The 19,052-nt window shown below is 42.7% G+C and overlaps 2 protein-coding genes across 9 annotated transcripts in view; one reads left to right on the plus strand and one right to left on the minus strand.

Annotated features, from left to right (window-relative positions):
* The window catches only part of RMDN1 (regulator of microtubule dynamics 1), a 34,888-nt gene extending 31,499 nt beyond the window's left edge, over positions 1–3,389 (plus strand). For both annotated transcript variants that reach the window (XM_043483771.1, XM_043483772.1), the window contains 2 exons: positions 2,570–2,703; positions 3,264–3,389. In XM_043483771.1, coding sequence (XP_043339706.1) covers positions 2,570–2,703; positions 3,264–3,314 — 185 coding nt within the window. In that variant the 3' untranslated portion in view covers positions 3,315–3,389. The remainder of the gene's footprint in view (positions 1–2,569; positions 2,704–3,263) is intronic.
* WWP1 (WW domain containing E3 ubiquitin protein ligase 1) overlaps positions 3,380–19,052 on the minus strand; it is a 138,054-nt gene continuing 122,381 nt past the window's right edge. For 6 of the 7 annotated variants that reach the window (XM_043483767.1, XM_043483770.1, XM_043483764.1 and 3 more), the window contains 3 exons: positions 16,882–16,978; positions 16,394–16,466; positions 5,041–9,211 (listed from right to left, as the gene is read on the minus strand). In XM_043483767.1, the coding sequence (XP_043339702.1) occupies positions 9,112–9,211; positions 16,394–16,466; positions 16,882–16,978 (270 nt within the window). In that variant the 3' untranslated portion in view covers positions 5,041–9,111. Of the gene's footprint in view, positions 3,749–5,040; positions 9,212–16,393; positions 16,467–16,881; positions 16,979–19,052 lie in introns of those variants that run through there. The other variant, XM_043483769.1, reaches the window with a different exon arrangement.

Below are 19,052 nucleotides of genomic sequence, written 5' to 3' on the forward strand. Positions count from 1 at the left end.
GATCACAAAAGCAAGTCTAGTCAACGCCTGTCAGCCTTACACAGTTACAGAAAGTACTTTTTAAAGATCAACTGTCTAAGCAAATTTCAGATGGCATTTAAATGAGAACTCTCTGCTGTAAACCAGGTCAGTCTTTGTTCTGTTGCAGGCAGTCTTTTGTGATGAAGAGTTTTCTGTTACTCTTACTTTGAAGAAACAGCCAGCCTAGAAAACATCAGCCTACGTTTATCCTTTCTAACGGCAGAAACTAGAGATGTCAGAGACAGAAGCCTAATGTCCAAATACAACCCGCCACCCGCCCAAAAAAAACCATTGCCAATATATTTCTATAAAACTTAATCAGAAGAAGATTAAAACAATTTACTAAATTTCAGAGCCTAGTCATATGGACTTGTTCAAATGCTTTCTATATGATAGCAAAGCATTTTTGAAACATGTTTCTTGTAAAGAATTTTGTCTGAATGTTAACTCTCTCTGTAATGTGTTAATTCTCATTTACTGTTAACGACCTTCCGTTGATGTCCTCTCATGATGGTAGTGTTACATATCATGGGTATGATGTGGGAATGCAGTTTTCTCAAATAAACTTAGAAGTATAATCACAAAGTTAAAAAAGCACCTTAGGAGACTTAAGCACTTGGGTTGCTGAGAAGAACACGGTCATGCTTTTGTGGAGCTAAAATGGCCCTCGGTAATTCGTCACCTCCAGGCCTCACTGTATGGTCACCTCCTCTTGGGGCCTTCCTCATGGCTGATGTTCGGTTTAGAAGCTCCTCCTATGCTTTTAGTACCCTTTATTTCCCCCTTCATGGCCCTTATCAGTCCACAGTGTGACTGTTTCCCTGTCTGATGCTCTGCACCCTCGCCGCTTAGCACAGAACGCTGGGCAGACTTGCCGAAGGACGGCGTAAGCGGGGGCGGAATGAGTGAGTCTGCCTAACTCCGGGGAAGCCTTACGCACATCAGCATGGCATCTTACAAACATCTTCAGATTAAAGAAGTAAAACAAGTTTGGGTTTTACTTGACAAATGTAGTTAATCATAAATCATATCCAGGAAAAATTATAAATATAGAAGGGTCCTTAAATACAGATAGGAGAAAACTGTATAGAATTAATGAAGACAGTCCTATGCTTTCATTCATAGGCTTTTTCACATTTTTGCTTCAGCCAAACATATTCTCCACTTTCCTGTTTAGATTCTATTCAGCGTCCAGGTCAGCCCAGGTGTAACCTTTTAGCTGCTTTTTTTGGTTTCCCGTAGAACTTTAAAATTGGTACTCCTGTCAAAGCAGTCCTTTTATTCTTATGTTACATTCAGGTGTGCTCATGCTGGTCTCTGCTTTCCATTATAAATTCCAAAAGAGCAGAGACTTCATCTGTGCTCAAACATAGCCCACGGGCTTCCCTGGTAGCTCAGCAGTAAAGAATCTGCCTGGAATGCAGGAGACCCGGGTGTGATCCCTGGGTCAGGAGGATCCCCTGAAGAAGGAAATGGCAGCCCACTCTAGTCTTCTTGCCTGGAGAACCCATGGACAGAGAAGCCTGGCGGGCTGCAGTTCATGGGGTCACAGAGAGCCAGACACGACTCGGCAACTAAACCACCACCAAACATAGCCCACGCTCAATAAAGGCTGATCAGATGTGTGTGTGTACACACACAGACACACACACACCATCATGACTTATTTACTCAGGCAGCAAGGACACGCTGAGTCAGTTCGAGGCACTGTTCTGGGCACGTAGGATCCAGGGAACCAAAGAGGTGGGCGTTTTGTCTATCAGGACCCCCTCCGGCTTTCATCTGTTCAATGGAGAACCGATTTTATAAAGTTTCTGTGAAAATAAGAAATGTGTGTAATATAAATGGCTAGCACAAAGTAGACACTCAAAAAATAGTAATTCTCTCAAATTTTTTTGATAGGAATAGTTGAACAAAGGAGACCCTCATTAGCCTAGCGTATTACAGTAAGTCCCTCACACACAGACTTTGAAGTTGGGAGCTTTAAGACAGGGAAGCTGGGTCACATGTCCGCTGTACACGGTCACATGCGTGTCCCCGGAAGTGTGTGCTTCTGTGTGCCGGGCAGTGCGTGTCGGTGTGGTGGTGCGGGATCTTTATTTCAAGCCCCGGAGGTCCGGAAGCAGCAGGGCTGTAGCTGCCATCTCCTGTCGCTGACGAGCCTTCAGCTCTGCCGTCTCCCCTCCTCCTCCTCCTCCAGAAAGTAGCTCTTCCTGTCTGTCCGCTCAGCGCCAGCCCCTGGATGCCAGCCGCTGTAGTGCACTTGTAGGATTAAAATGTTTTCTTTTATGTATTATTTGTGTGAAAAGTATTCCATACTTTCCTACATAGTCCATTGTGTTAGCTGGCTACCTAGGCTAACTCTGTTGGACTTTGGAACCAACACCCGACTCACAAATGTGTGCGCTCTCAGAATGGGTCTTGGGGTTACTGTATTGGCATCTAGAAAATTTTAGAAATTGGCATTTTAGAAAATTTTAAGCCTTTCAAAATAAGAGCAATACTGTCTCATGGGAGATAAAATGTAAATTCTTTTTCTTATGTACAGTGGATCCAAACTTCTACAGCAAAAACTTGCTCCTTCTAGGAAAGACGTATTTGAAGCTACACAACAGAAAGCTCGCTGCTTTCTGGCTAACAAAAGCCAAGGACCACCCAGCGCACACAGAGGAGGATAAACAGGTACAGCGTCTCCAGTGACAGAGGCAGACAGGCTTCCTGAGGCTCGTTAAGGAAAGGGGAATCAAGCACTGCTTCAAAAGTGTCATTGTCCAAATGCATGTTATTAAATAATACTGCTTGTTTCAAATGTATACAGCAAATGTTTTTGGAGAAGGAAATGGCAGTCCACTGCAGTATTCTCGCCTGGAAAATCCCATGGACAGAGGAGCCTGGCGGGCTACAGTCCATGGGGTTGCAAAGAGTTGGACACGACTGAGCACACGCACAGCAAATACTTAGTTACTGTCAAGAAACATGTATGAATTGCTCAGTACAGTGTAGAATCATCCCTGTTTGACGTATCCATACATAACAGATCAGGTCAGATTTCTAACACATAGAAGGCAGGGGTGTGTGCTAATGTGAGCGTTCTCTAAGAGTCTCACCTCCGAGTTCCCTAAGTTTTCCTTAGTGGACTAGCCTGGTGTTCTGAAACTCTCAGAAACTACTTTATGAACTTGTTTCACGAGTGGATCTCTGTGCTGTACCGTTTGTTTATAATGTGTGTTCTTCCATTTTAGGTACAGACGGAAGCTGCTCAGTTACTCACAGGCTTCAGTGACAAGAACTGAGAATTTTTCAATGAAGTAGCTAAGAAGCATTGCCTTTTCATCAGATTTTAAAGATAATAAATACATTAAGTATAACTGTTCTCTGGCTGTTCTTTTAATGTGACCATTTAACAAATATACAAAATTCTAGATTTCTTTACAAATAACAAGGCAAAAGAAACGATTCCACAAGAGTGGCAGAGACGTCTCCATGGCTTAGAGGCAGAGACACCAGCGATACAGCAGGGCGTGAGGTCTCTAGGGCGGACCGCACGACGTCAGGATGGGGACCAGGGAAGGAAAGCCACAGTGTGGGTGCGCTGGCTGCCGAGGGGGCATTTTCAAGTTGACTGATTCAAGGCTGAGCCCTTGCAGAGAAGCAGCAGTGAGCGAGAAGCTCGGCACGATGGGGGTTCTTGGTGTAACGCAGTTAACTGACGTGTCTTGGGGCCAGCCCGCATAAGGAAAGAGCTCCGTCAGGAGGGCTGAAAATGGAGTGGTTTCTTCTTTAAAACGTGAGGTAGTCTTAAAAGTGGATTGATTTTGTCACTAGGCGAGCCCAGTCTATTTCCTAGCGGGTGAAAGGAACGTGGAACGCAAGGAGAAATGGAGACGAGGGTGTTTGAAGAGTGATCCCTGGGGTGCAACCAGTGCGGATTCCAAGTGCTGTGAGCAGCAGTGTCTTGAATGTCACTTGGAGACCTCTGAGAGTGTGTCTAGGCGGAGTGCTCTCAGAGGGAAAACAGACAGTGTGGGCGTGCACTCTTCGTGGTTATCATGGGTCCTTTCAAACAGAAGCAAAAACTCAAAGTACTGGACTATTTATACCCATCTCTGATTCAACAGTTGCTAATCTTTTGCTATATTTTACTTATGTATATATTCATATATTTACGTGTATCTGTAAACTCTTGAAATAGTAGACAACATATTTCATCCCTAAATATTTCAGCATTCATTGTCTCAGAGTAAAGACATCCTTCTAAACAAACACAAATTCATATTACAACTAGAAAGTTAACAGCAATTCTTTAATATCCAGCCATATTCAAATATCCTTAAATGTCCCAACATGTCTTATATACTTCTAGAAACCAAGATTCAAAGATCATACATTGAATTTAATTTTCCACCTGAGTTTTAAAATCTAGAAGAGTAACCCATCTTTCTCTCACAGCATTGACTTTTTAAAAAGGCCAGTGCAATTGTCTTCCAAACTGTCCAAATGTTTAGACTCAAAAAGCCTGAGACAGGCTTCATCTGGCACCAGTTCACTCGGGTCCGTGTCAGGCTTCCCGACACTCGGATGACCTTACGGCAGCGTCAGGAGCAGCGCGTCCAGGCAGCTCCAGAACGACCATCGCCCCGGTCACAGCTCGGGAATCCCTAAGGGACAGGCCGTCCGAGTTTCCCCATCCCGGGAAGTCCGCAGCTGTGGTTTCCTGTCAAGTATCTGGAGTCGTCCCAGTCCAGACACAACATCCTTCCAGAATGGCCTTACTGACCCACCTTTAGAGAAACACTGTTCCATCTTATATGTATATTAGATCTTCTTTGACGTTTATATTTATCACTTTCTCTGATAGATACTGCTTGTCTTCACTTTTGAGATATTTTTCTACAATTTTTCCCCCCTGATTTATGTTAGTAGGCGTTTCACATCTTCATGTTTTTTGGTCCAGTTCTGAATTTCTAATTTGGATTTTTTTTCATGTCTGCAATTATTATTTAGATTTAATTCATACTAGTATACTGTGTTTAAGGATTTTACTGGTTTTTTTTTTTTCTGTGTTTAGCATTTTCATCTGAAATTTTGTTTTCAGTTTTCTCTTTAGAGTGAGTGACTCTGAATGTCATTTTTTGGAGGAATGACTTGTGTGTGTGTTTAATAATGGGAGGTAAGGGGTTTGGATTAGTTCAGTAACACCCTCAGTAATTTACAAAATGAAATAGTTTTGTAAAATAAGGTTTCTTTTAGTCATAAAGCCTTTTATGGAGGGGAGGATCAGTCTTTGATATTTTATAGAGCTGTTTAAAATTTTTTCCTTTGAAATAGATTCGTAAGAAGTTGCCAAAAAGTCCTCTCAGAAGGGCGCTGCAGCTGCCGCCCTCCGTTCTCCTCGACAGTAACAGGTGACTGCAGGCCAGTGTCAGAGCCAGGAGGCTGTGCAGTCCACAGGCCGTGTTCAGACTTGACCACCCCTAAGTGATCTCTCGCGTGTGATCTGTGCAGTGTGACATGGGTGGATTTCTGTAACTGCCCCAGTGAAGATACAGAGCTGTTCCATCTCAGAGACTTGGTGCTGTCCCTTACGTCACACATTCCCTGCCACCACCCCTAATCCTGACAACCGCTGATACTTCCCTGTAGTTCTCTATAATTTGTGATTTCAAAAACATTATATAAATGAATCATACAGAATGTGATCCTTTGAGCTTGGCTTTTTTCATTTGGCATAACTCATTTGAGATCCATCTAACTTTAGTCAACAGTGCCTTTTTATTGTTGACTAGAGTTCATTGTATGGTGCACCAGGTTACTTAAACTATCCACCTCAGGGCATCTGGGTGGTTCCCAAACTCTGGCTGCTATGAACATAAGGTATGACTTACATCGGTTATATCAACATACTTTTCCTCTCTGGGACAAACGTCCAGGAGTGTGGTTGCTGGGTCTTTTATAGAGCTGCTGTTTCTCTTGCCCCTCTACAGAAGAATAAAACTTCCTTCTCCAAGGAGTGGTTCCTCCCTGCGATTCTGATTGTGTGCGTTTTCAGCCTCTCTTGACTGCCCCGGAGTCTGACCTCCCGGTCTCACGCTGCTCCTGGCCTTTCTCCACTCTGGCTGAGAACTGCTGCTTCCGGGAGGGAGCCCTGGGGCCCCGTGACTTCCCTGCCTGCAGCGCCCACTCGATGCGGTGCTTGTGTTCCAGAGCTGACTGCTAGTGTGAGGGCTGGTTCCCCACATCCGTGTCAACAGAAGTTTGCAGTGTTGTCTTCTAAACACACCACAGACACGGGCTCCGGGTGATCACAACCGCCTCTCCTGCACCCGTCACCTTGTAAGAAAGAGAGCAGACACTGGACTGGAAAGCGGCTGTTCTCCTCTTGTTGCCAGAAATTCTCCTGGGTGGGCTAGCTGTAGATTTTCTAAGAATGATTTTTCTCAGACTCTTTAATTACAACAAGGAAAAGACAAAAAAACCCCAAAGAACCTAATGGAATTTTGAGGATTAAAGAACATGTATTTACCAGGGGTATCAGTAAATATTTAAAAATGCTGTTAACATCTGATTGTCCTTGGTCAAAGACTGGGGAAAGAATCTGAAATTTGGGAGATGCCACTTGTGTTCCCACTACAGTGTATGTGCTACGGACCAGAGGGCAGAAGGTGCCACTTTTGGACTACTCCTCTCTGTTACTGGTTTGGGTTCCCCCGCCTTTTCATTTTTTGTTACCTACTTCAACCAGAGAACATTTCTGTTTGATGCTGTAATGCCGACGAGAGTCTTTTGAGGTTCAACCAAATATTTAGACTCAAAAAGCCTGAGACAGGCTTCATCTGGCACCAGTTCACTCGGGTCCGTGTCAGGCTTCCCGACACTCGGATGACCTTACGGCAGCGTCAGGAGCAGCTCGTCCAGGCAGCTCCAGAACGACCATCGCCCCGGTCACAGCTCGGGAATCCCTAAGGGACAGGCCGTCCGAGTTTCCCCATCCCGGGAAGTCCGCAGCTGTGGTTTCCTGTCAAGTATCTGGAGTCGTCCCAGTCCAGACACAACATACCATCTAGGGGTCTTTTTATGAACAGAAAAGGTATTCCCTGAAGCACGGTAGGCACACCAACCTACCTAGTTTTGAAAGCTGGAAAAGCGAGGTGTCTGACCTGAGGCTGGAGGGCGGGTGTTTTATTTAACTTTTTTGGTGTGAAGGGCGCTGAGCTGGCCTCTGAGTGCACGTATCAAGACAAGCAGGGATATCCTGCCTTCAGGCCTGCATTTCTAGGAATAACACAACAGAAGAGCCTGATGCGCTCTCTGGGACGCTGGTTTCCGCTCTGAGGCCGCCTGTGGTTCAGTAAGTTCTCAGCTGAAATGGGGGCAGGCGTGGGCACCCTGAGAAGGTCAGACGCCACACGGCTGTTTGCGCACGCTGGGCGGCAGCCGCTGCCATCTCAGCGAAACTCCTCAGCGGTGCCGCCCTCGCGGTCTGAGTCAAGTGGCCCTTTCGAAGACTGGGCACCCTCTCATGCACAATCTGTCCTACACACTAGTTCTCTTGTTTTTTATTCTTTAGGCATGAGAATAACTAGAAAGTCAGGAATGAGGATTTGGGGAAAGTATTCACCCAAGTGGATCACTGACTTTTATTTCATCTTTACTATGAATTCTGAATAAAAATGCAGAACATAATCTAAATATGTAGAAAAATAAAGTTTTGGCAAAGCAAAAAGTATTGTTCAGAGAAGTTAAACTGTATCCTAGTATCGTCTGTATGTACTCAGTGAAATATGTTACTGGTAACATTCTAAGATGTCAGTTCCATGGTTAAAAAAAAATTTTAAGTTAATGAAATTTATAGTGTATATTGAAATAATGATACAAGTGGAAATTTAAATTTTTATATTAATAAGGAAGCCCCACTTGCTAAAGCAGCATTAATATCATTTACATCAGATTGTTATACATTTTTGTAGTTCAGTAAATGTCTTTGATAATGAAAAACAAAGTATTTACCTAGGACAAAAATAATAATTTATATAAAAAAGGGGGGAAGACCAAAATATTTTTATATGCTTATTCAGATACATAGAACTTTCATGACTTTAAGAGGAATGAAGATATTCAAACTGTAATAGGAAATCATTAGACTTATTTGAATATTTAGATGCTTATGTAAGTCTTCAATCCATCTGGTTTTATAAAACCAAAATTTCAAACACAAAAGCAGAAAAGTTCACATTGCCTTTTTATATGTTCCCAAGTATCAAATTACATCAATTTATTCTGTATTTTAAGAACATCATAGACTTTAAAACTAAAGTACAGAAGTGCCTGATTCTTTTTAATCCCACAAATACCTAGCATCCCAAAGTAACATGTAAACAAACCTCTATGCTGCTCGGTGGATTCTCTCCAATTTCCAGAATAAACTACAAGGTAGTAGATCTAGTATATGAGTTACTCATATAAGTTACAGTTTCATTAATGACTTTGTGTTAGTGATGTAGCAAAGAGGGAAATTTTTCAACTACTGTATTTATTTAAAATAAACTGACAGGTTCAAGCACCCATCTTAAGAAAAGCCAGCAGCACTTTTTTAACATATTCAAAGTAAGATTTTGGCCTAAGCCCTTAATACCTTCCTGAACAGCCATGCAACTAAACACCCTCAAGAGATGTTCCATCAGGGAAAACACACAGAGCAACCTGCACTTTCCCTGGACGACATGAACAAGGCAGAGCAGACCCAGACCACTGTCGAATGAGCGGCTGTCACGTTTAACACTCTGAGCTCTATAAAACTAGAGCCACCATCATAGACGCTTATATAGATATATAGTTATTTTTAATAAAGTCTCTTGCTTGCTTCAAAATTTAAGGATTTTTTTTTTTTCCTGGTCAGTCATTTCAAGGGAACAATAAATAAAGTAGAAAAGGATGAGCTGTTTTGCATATTTCTGTGGAAGAACGGAAAACATTTATACTTTTGAGAGGTTCAGAAAATTCACTGTACAGAATGAACAGCTTATGTACACTGTGCAACTCTTCTCGGCTGGGGGATTTGAACGCAAGAGCTCCTCCGAGACGAGAAGCCGCTCATTCTTGTCCAAACCCCTCTGTCTCCTCTATCGCAAAAAGAAGTTTCTCCTTTAGTTGTTCGTAACTCTTATACGGTGGTAGATCCAAGCGATTAAAACTGAACAGAAACAAAAACAAAATGTGTTTTCAATAAAATAAACTCTGAAAAGATTTCTAATACATGTTTAAAATACATCTGAAAAACAGAGGAAGAATGTAAAAATTTTGTTGGAAGTATTCTAACAGACAATTCACTACTATATTAATACTTATTGAACATAATATTAAATATACAAATTTTCTTATAGCAATCAACTCAATTTTAAGACCTATTCATAAAAATAATGTTTCCCAGAGAAAGCTGGAATTACAAATAGTAACTGTAGCAATAATGGATAAAACCGCTGGAATTTTTTTTTCTCTTTTCTATAGTACTATGTGACATTGTTTCCAGAGTCCCCCTAACTTCTTCTCTTGGGTTAAGAGAGTCCATTTATTTCACTCATTCACCTATGAATTCACTTACTCATCAGTTACTTACTGAGAATCTCTTCTGTATCAGGTATTTCTCCCAGGAGCTAGTGATACAGAGATGAAAAACTAAGGCCCATGTTCTCACTGAACTTACATTCTAGGGTGGAGACTGTCTATCACCAAATATATACTTTTGTCTTTTCAAATATCTTGTCATATGTTGGGCTTCCCTGACAGCTCAGCTGGTAAAGAATCCGCCTGCAATGCAGGAGACCGAGGTTTGATCCCTGGGTTGGGAAGATCTCCTGGAGAAGGGAAAGGCTACCCACTCCAGTGTTCTGGCCTGCAGAATTCCATGGACTGTATAGTCTATGGGGTCACAAAGAGTCGGACAGAACTGAGCCGCTTTCACTTGTCATATGTAAAATTATTTCTAAAATAAAGTGCTTGCAATCTTGCCAGATTCAAAGAGAATTCCCTGCTGGGATTAACTGATGAAATACAGAAAACATGGAAAATGCTTAAATCACCAATGTATTATTTTACGATTTACAAAGGTGTAGACTAGCATTTAATTTTTTTAAGATGCATCACTGAGTCGCTGGGTCAGGATTCAGGAGTTTCGGACTTCAGTCCCCACTCTATTTGCGTCTAGTGAGGCAGCCTGAGAAGTCAAAACCGTCCTGCACTTTATCTTCTCACGTGGAAGGTTTCTAGAGATGGCCCAGTTCCCTCCTATTCCTACCAGTTACCTGCCCTGGTCAGGAACTGGACATCAGGAAAGAGCCTTCTGAAACAAGGCAGCCGATTAAAAGTGTGTTCTTCTCAGACCATGTTTCTCTCTCTTGAAAAGCCGTCCATGGTAACAAGTAAGGGAGCCGTCCCCTGTCCCCTGGGCCTGAGGCGCAGTCTGATGGTGGACGGAGGTCAGGGGAGACTTTCCAGCAGGAGTCCGGTCCCCTGCCTGTGTCAAACTGTCCTTCGTTCACCGAGTCGCCCCACCGTTCCCCCCGACCCCCTCTGTTGCTACCACATCCACCTGTGTCTACTTCCTCCTCGTCTTTGATCTAGACCATCAGGATTTCCTGCCTGCCGATCTTGTGTAGAGTTTTCTTTTTCACTTCTTCACAATCTATCTAGCCTTAGATCAGTTGCAGGGGTCCTTTATTAAAAAGACATGCAAGTGTAAAACCCCCTTGCTGCTGCTAACTCCTGTGGAGGGGGCGGGGGAAGGAAGCCTGGGCCGTCTGTTGCGGGCCACCACTCATTCCGTGTTCTCCAGGCAGACCACACGCCCGTCTGCTCTGTGGCCATGCTCTTATTTACCGCTCTCCATGTTCCGGAATACCCCCTCGCCTATGAAAATGTTACTAAGAATCAGTCCAAATGCTACAAAACTTCCTCCAAGAATTCTCTTTGAACATGTTATATAGACTTCATAATTCCCCTCTCCATAAGGTCTTTTTATTTCTATTTAGGATTTACTCTGTATGATGACTGACTGGTTTCTTCCAATAGATTCTAAAGTTCACAAGGGCAGAGTCCCCTCTATCCTCCTGACAGATCCATTTTGCGTACAGGAGACATTTAGTAAGTGTTGAGTTGAACCATGTGAGAAAATGGGTATCTTTAAAATATTCAAAAACATGGCTCTAAGACATGAGCTATCATGTTCTGTGCTGGTTTACAAAAGGACAAAAACATACTAAAAATACTCATCTTTTGCTGAGTACACACTATGTGAATGTCAGAATACCGTTTTAGTTTGGCTTTTTAGTTGCACTTAGAGGAACGTTTGCTACTTCTATCTTCCCATATGTAAAAAGGGAGCGGAGAAGTACCCCCACTAGCTTGCCTCACACGCACGTCACCTGCTGTCCCGTATCCTGAGAGCTGCCACCTCTCCGAGCAAAGCCCTGGCACCGCAGCAGGGGGACCCCACCCGAGGGCCATCGGGACCGCTTCCCCACAGACTGCAGACACAGCGCCACGCCCCTCAGCCCCTGCCGGAGACGGGGGTCTCTCTGGGTCCTCTTTTCACCCAAGTCCTCACCCCAGTCCTGGCCTCCTCTACGTCCCCGGTCTGAACAGTATCTCCTCCTGTGCCCTCCATCTCGCATTCCAGTCCGTTCTTCTGAACCTCTGTTACATGATGCGCAGGCTTCTACTGTCTTAACGGGCTTTCCTGGTGGCTCAGATGGTACAGAATCTGCCTGCAAATGCAGGAGAGCTGGGTTTGATCCCTGAGTCGGGAAGATCCCCTGGAGACAGTCTTAACAACTCCTCTCTTGCCTTCACTGGTATTTAGCTAGTCTGAAACAGCCCATTTCTTTCGCAGCCAGCCAACACTCTCCTCCTCTGAGGCAAACGATCTGGCTGTGAAGCCTCCCTTTTGCACTCTTGCCGTCCCCTCCTTCCTGATACGTTCCTTCACGCTGACACCTCTGCCACTCAGGTGACACGCAAGGCTACGGCCTCCCAGGGCTTGGCCCTTCTTCAGGGATCTGTTCCTCTGCTTCAGTATCATACCTTGAACTTGGTCAGCAGCAGCAAAGGGAATTATTAACTAAAACACTCTATTCTCTGATTATCTGTTTTCCCCAACTTAATTCAATCAAAATGCCAACCTGTTAACCCAATGCTTTCTCACCTACCTTGTCCACAGACTCTTCTGATCTTCACCTCTTAAGCCACAGCCCATCATTATAAGTATTAGGTTGGTGCAAAGGTAACTGTGGTTTTGGCACTGTTGAAATTGCCGTTTGATACTGGGATACATTCTCGATAAATGTGGTTATGTTATACATCACTTTAACACACATTTCTCGCTTTATGTTTTTTGGCTAATGATTACTTGCTGTTTATTTTATATTTACTTTAGACTATGGAAAGGATGTTAGACAAAAAGCAAATTCAAGTGATTGTCTTATTTGATTTCAAAATGAGCCGTAAAGCAGTGGAGACAACTTGCAGTATCAACAACGCATCTGGCCCAGGAACTGCTAATGCACGCACAGTGCAGTGGTGTTTCAAGAAGTTATGCAGAGGAAACGAGAGCCTTGAAGATGAGGACCGTAGTGGCTGGTCATTGGAAGTTACAATGACCAACTGAGAAGATCATCGAAGCTGATCCTCTTACCACTGCAGAAGTGGCTGAAGAACTCAGCGTTGACCAGTCCACGGTCATTCCGCATTTGACGCAACGTGGAAAGGTGAAAAGGCTCAAGAAGTGGGTGCCTCGTGAGCTGACTGAAAATTAAAAAAACTGTTGTTCTGAAATGCCATCTTCTCTTATTCTAGGCAACAACACACCATTTCTCGCCTGGATTATGACGTGTGATTCATCAGATTTATTAAGCAGATTTATATGACAACCAGCAACGACCAGCTCAGTGGCTGGTCTGAGAAGAAGCTCCAAAGCACTTCTTAAAGCCACACTTGCACCAAAAAAAGTCACGGTCAAATACAAAAAAAGGGGAAGAAAAAAGGTCATGGTCACTGTTTGGAGGTCTGCGCCTGTCTGATCCATTACAACTTTCTGAATCGCGGTGAAACCATCCATTACATCTGAGCTCAGCAAATCCACGAGATGCACCGAAAACTGCGACGTCTGCAGGCAGCACCGGCCAACTGAAAGGGCCCATTCTCCACGACAACACCCGGCCACACGCTGCACAACCCGCGCTTCAAAAGCTGAACGAACTGCGCTACGAAGTTCTGCCTCATCCACCATATTCACCTGACCTCTCACCGACTGACTACCACTTCTTCAAGCATCTCCACAACATTCTGCAGGGAAAATGCTTCCACAACCAGCAGGAGGCAGAAAATGCTTTCCCCAAGAGTTCGTCTAATCCCGAAGTATGGATTTTTACGTTACAGGAATAGACAAAGCTTATTTCTCACTGGCAAAAATGTGTTGACTGTAATGGTTCCTATTTTGATTAACAAAGATGTGTTTGAGCCTAGTTACAATGATTTAAAATTCATGGTCTAAAACTGCAATTACTTTTGCACCAGTCTAATACTTTATAAAGGTCATGGTCCATCTTTATAATCAATACCTTGCAAATGCTTTAACATCTTATTTCTCCTTTTTGAACTTACTCAAACTCTGAATGAATTCAGCCTTCTACTTTCTCATTCCTTGTACCTTATCAGTTGAAAACTACTGCAGGGGAAATCTGATGACTTCCCATGAACTACTAGACACGAGTGGGCAATCCAACACTGCCCAGCATTCTTAGCCATGTTTCTCTAGAAACGCTTGTCTAGTCCCTGACAACTCGCCCTTTCTTTCTCCGTCCAAGTCTTTCCCTTCCTCATTGTTAGCCAGTGACTTCACCTTATAAATACTTGGAGGAAACAAATCAACAGTTGATCAACTCTTTTCCTTCACAAAATCTGGAATCTATCTATAGTTTATACCCAACTTTTCTTCCTCTTCTGTTACAACAAAGGAAATGTTCTTGTTTTCATCAAAAGTGAATTCCGTAACTCACACTCAGAATCCCAGTTCTTTCCATCTCCCTTAAGGAATTATCTCCTTTGGTTATGAACTCTCTGTCCCCTCACTCAACAATCTCTCCTCCATTGGACTCACCAATTTAATCTAACCTGGTGTTCTTAAAAGTTTTTGGTGAACAGATCCCTTTTTCACATCTAAAAATATCAAGAAATACAAAAGCTTTTTGTTTATGTGAATTATAGCTATTGATATTTACCATAAGTTATATTTTAAAAATAATTTACTTTGAAAATGAAAGTAAACTTATTTTTATGAAAAAAAAATGACCGTTTTCAAAAAAGTAGTGAAAAGAGTGACCCCATTTCATATTTTTGCAAATCACTTTAATGTCTGGTTTAAAAAAAGACATCTGAATTCTAATACCTATGTGTTTATACTATCAAACTGTGTTGTTTTGGATTAAGTATATGAAAACTGTCCCCATACAGATATGCAGTTAGAAAACAGAGATGTACGCAAGTAATTTTTTTTCCAGATAATTGTGGATATTATTCTTTGATAATATACTAAGTTTGACAAGATTATGCATAATATGGGTTTTGAAATCATATCAAAGAATACTCTGTATTCTGTTATATGAAATCCACTGGTTTATTTTGCACTTTGAATGTTTTTCCCATGCATGAGTTTATAACATCATGTATCAGTTATTTGGAAATATAGGTTCACCAAGTTATAATGAATTTTCAAATATTAAAAGTCTTGGGAGGCTGTAAAGCTGAATATACAGTTTTCCAAAATTCTGATTTTTGTATGAAACCTCAATTTTATCATCACCAACAAATGCTGTTAGTTGTTTTCCTTAAAGTGATTAGCTTTTATTTAATTTTCAAGAAAAAAGTCTGAATGAAATCATCTGTTATGTTTTCAAGTAAAAAGAGCATTGCACACAAAAAAAAGCAAGCTCTTCAGCTTTCAACTCAACAACTGCCTAAAAGCTTCTTCTCAGGACAAAAACCAGTGTTTTATGTAGACTTGCCATTTATTTTGTCATACAGAATATTAATAAAAAAACTAAACACATACTTCAAGTGTGAAGATTTAATAAAGTTAATAGTTTTTACCACTTCATAATCAACAACTGTCAATAAGCTTGGCCTTTTCTTTCCTTTTTTTTTAAACTTCAAATGTGGTGAAGTTGAAACTTCAAATGTGCGGTGTTGAAAAATGCAGAGATAGCAGTTCGATGTCACTGCCTTGACCCGTGCTAAGTCAACAGCTGCTGACCCACCATTACTTTGGTACCACAAGTGCAAATGTCAAAACAATAAAGGCAAAAAAGGACAGTGTGAAAACTGGCTGTGACCTCCTGAAAGCAGCACACAGCCTCAGGCCAGCACCATCTTCTGGACGGCTGACAGCTCTGACCTCCCTGCACTCACTCACCCAATTCCCACCATCCCCCTGGGCCAGAGTAATTTTCCTTAGATAGCATTATTCCTATTTAAGACTCCTCAATGGCTTCTCACTGTCTTTAGAATCTAATTGCTCGTCATAGCCTATTAACCCAACCCACTCCAGTACTCTTGCCTGGAAAATCCCATGGACGGAGGAGCCTGGTAGGTTGCAGTCCATGGGGTCGCAAAGAGTCAGACACGACTGAGCGACTTCACTTTCACTTTTCAGTTTCACGCACTGGAGAAGGAAATGGCAACCCACTCCAGTGTTCTTGCCCGGAGAATCCCAGGGATGGGGGAGCCTGGTGGGCTGCTATCTATGGGGTCGCACAGAGTCGAACATGACTGAAGCGACTTAGCAGCAATGTACCCCTGCCCCCATTTCCAAATTCTTTTATCCTCCTCCTCTGAATCATTAAGTTCCATTCATACCAAGTCATCTTTTATTTCTGTAAAAAATACCTATACAAAGTATACACTCCCCATTTCTTCCCACAGAATGCTATTCATCAGACTCAACTTAAACATCACTGTTTCTAAGAAACTTCCCTGACCATCCAATCTGGTGGGGATTCCTCTCCAGCTGTTCTCCTGGTTCCCTTTAAAGGACTCCCAGCATTCGTAAAGAGGTGTTCACCTGTTTGTCTGCGTGCCCCCACCCCCAATGGAGCACAAACTTCATAAAAGGCAGGGAGCACTTCAATCTTATTTTATACCTAGTGGGCACTCTAAATATTTGTTGAATCAGTGGATGCATTTCTTGAGTATTTATATTAACCAGTCACTCTAAAGTGTTTAGTTATAGAGTGCTATATTAATCAGTAAAAACTGAAATTCTGACTACTTTAATGAATCAACAATTATACTCAGTCACTGTCCTATTTAAGATTTTTGAACTTACCATGTGTGGCTTCTTGGTAACCAAGTGTCTTTGCCAACTTTTTCAATGCAAAATTTTTGAGGCCCATTACTTCCTAAATCAGGAAAATATGACAAAATTTATTTGGTCCTTTAAACTTTTTAGTTTTGACAACCAGTCAAACCAGAACATGTCACAGAATCACCATGAATTATACAGAATAAACTATACTGTAAGTGGCTTCTGCCCAGAGAAGCTTCTTAATGCTGCAGAGATCCAGCAATGGGAATCACAACGTAGAAAGATCAGTGTCTACAGAATCGTGCTTCCTTCACAAAGCAATGGCCAACCAGCCTCTGAGAGCAGACTTGCATACCTATCTTACAAATGTACTTGATATTAACCATTAATTTGTCTTTCTTTCAGTAGATGCCCTACATAAAGCACAGAAGAATAATCCTTAGGCTTAAGTCTGCTGTGTGTTTAAACGCATTTATCACAGAATTATTTACGGAGAAAACTGCACTTACCCATGAGCTCAGCAAATCCTCCTAGAGGTAAACGGCAGGTTCCAGTGACAAACTGCAGGAGTCGCATTCTCACTTCATTGTCTGTCTCCTTCACAAACTGCATAACAAAATCAAGTTTACTTTAAGACCTGGTGGAAATTATTTGTACCAAGAAATCCATACGTGTAATTCTATTTCTAATTTCAAGTTAACTTACAACTCTTGTATTGATTTTGAAGCCCAATTTCCTATTTTTAGGAGGAAAATGAAAACAGAGGATGCGCCATATGTTTTTTGCGTATTCGGCCCTAACGACGATGCTATGAGACAGGTACTATCATTAGCATCCCCACTATACATGTAAGAAGACGGAGGCCAGGCTTCCCTGGTGGCTCAGTGGTAAAGAACCCACCTGCCGATGCAGGAGACACGGGTTCGATCCCTGATCTGGAAGATCCCAGGTGCCATGCAGCAACTAAGCCCGTGGGCCACAGATACTGAGCCTGTGCTCTAGATACCAGGAGCCACAACCTCTGAGCCCACAGGCCACGACTACAGAAGCCCTCGCGCCCCAGAGCCCCTGCTCTGCAACAGAGGGGACATCGCCATGGGAAGCCTGCGCACCACAGCTGGAGGGGAGCCCCTGCTCGTCGCAAGTCGAGAAAAGCCCGTGTGCAGCAAGAGACGCAGCACAGTCAAAAACAGACAAGTAATCAGAAAAAAAGAAAATGGAGGCCTGGAGAGGTGAAAGAATTTGTCCTTCTCGAGCTGCTACTAAGTGGCTGAACTAACGTTTGAACTCAGGTCTGACTGAGCTCTAAAGCTCTGTTACCCTGACCTGAGCTGACTACCCTGCAAGCTACCGACGGTGAACAAATCCTTCTCAAGCGCCACCCTCAGCAATTTGTGATATTGTCTGTCACTAAACACCACTTTCCCAACTGTGTACTTCATACTTGAAAACCCACAGTATGCATTCTTCTAAATGTGTATCTCTTGATGGACTGTTTCTTTTCAAAGTGGACATAGACAGGTAATGTGAAATACTGATCGGAATTGCTCTGAGTGTCTTACAACAGAAGGCAAGGAATTCAGGGGTCAGTGTGAGAGCAGAAACGTATCTTAAAGACAAAGAGACTAAACTTTAGGAACAATAAGACAAAACGTTGTGCTAAATACGAAAACTCTTTCTGCACAGAACTGTGCTGAGGTAACGTTTCATCAAGACATAGAAATGGAGGTGAGCAGAGCTGGCATAAACCTCACCACTTTCCCCAGAACAAACCCCATGTGAGTGAGCGAGTGAGTGAAGTTGCTCAGTCATGTCCGACTCTTTGCGACCCCATGGGCCATAGCCCGCCAAGCTCCTCTGTGCATGGAATTTTCCAGGCAAGAATACAGGAGTGGGTTGCCATTTCCTTCTCCAAGGAAATCCCATTTAGAAAACACAACTATTCATTTGGATTTACATAACCCAGTGCTTAAGCTCCTCAGGTATACAGACAGAAATGCCCAAAGGGAGTGTCAGGGAACAAAAGGAACAAGGAAGTTGGTAAAGAGCCAAAAGGGAGGAGACAGACACTTGCACATACTCTGTTTGCGATGCAATTCTGAGGTCTTAGGTTTGCAAACGGGGTTATTCCTGCTTTTCATTTACTTTTCACAATAACTAACGCGTGCACACGGGGTGGAACTCAGGCAGGAGGGCACGGCGGGAAGAACAGCCGCAGGCACACCTCTGCCTCGGGCGGCTCTCTGCCCGGGCGCCCGCCACCTCAGAGGCTGGACGCCTACACTAGCAGACAGTCTATATAGATATTTCCCTTTAAGTCAAGTAATACATACAACTTCCTTCCAACCTTAATACTGTATTGAAAAACATTATTCTCCAATATTTTTGTTAATTTGCATTAAGAAAAAGAACGACAAAAAGGTATGGAATTACAGAACGGATATATTACAATTTATTTACTCAGTTGCCCTGATGGACAGGGAGAGAGGGAGGGAGGGAGGGGAAGAGGGAGGGAAAGAGAGGGGGAGAGAAAAAGGAAGGGAAAGAAAAGTCATTCTTGAACATTATCCTCTAGAGTCTTCTAATTTGCTGGCATATTATCACCTTGAGAGGAATTAAGTATTTTCATTGACTTTCTCATTAAATACATATTCCTTTTTTACTTCCAAAATTAAGCAGA

The sequence above is a fragment of the Cervus canadensis genome, chromosome 12 (assembly GCF_019320065.1).
Source record: "Cervus canadensis isolate Bull #8, Minnesota chromosome 12, ASM1932006v1, whole genome shotgun sequence".
NCBI lineage: Eukaryota > Metazoa > Chordata > Mammalia > Artiodactyla > Cervidae > Cervus > Cervus canadensis.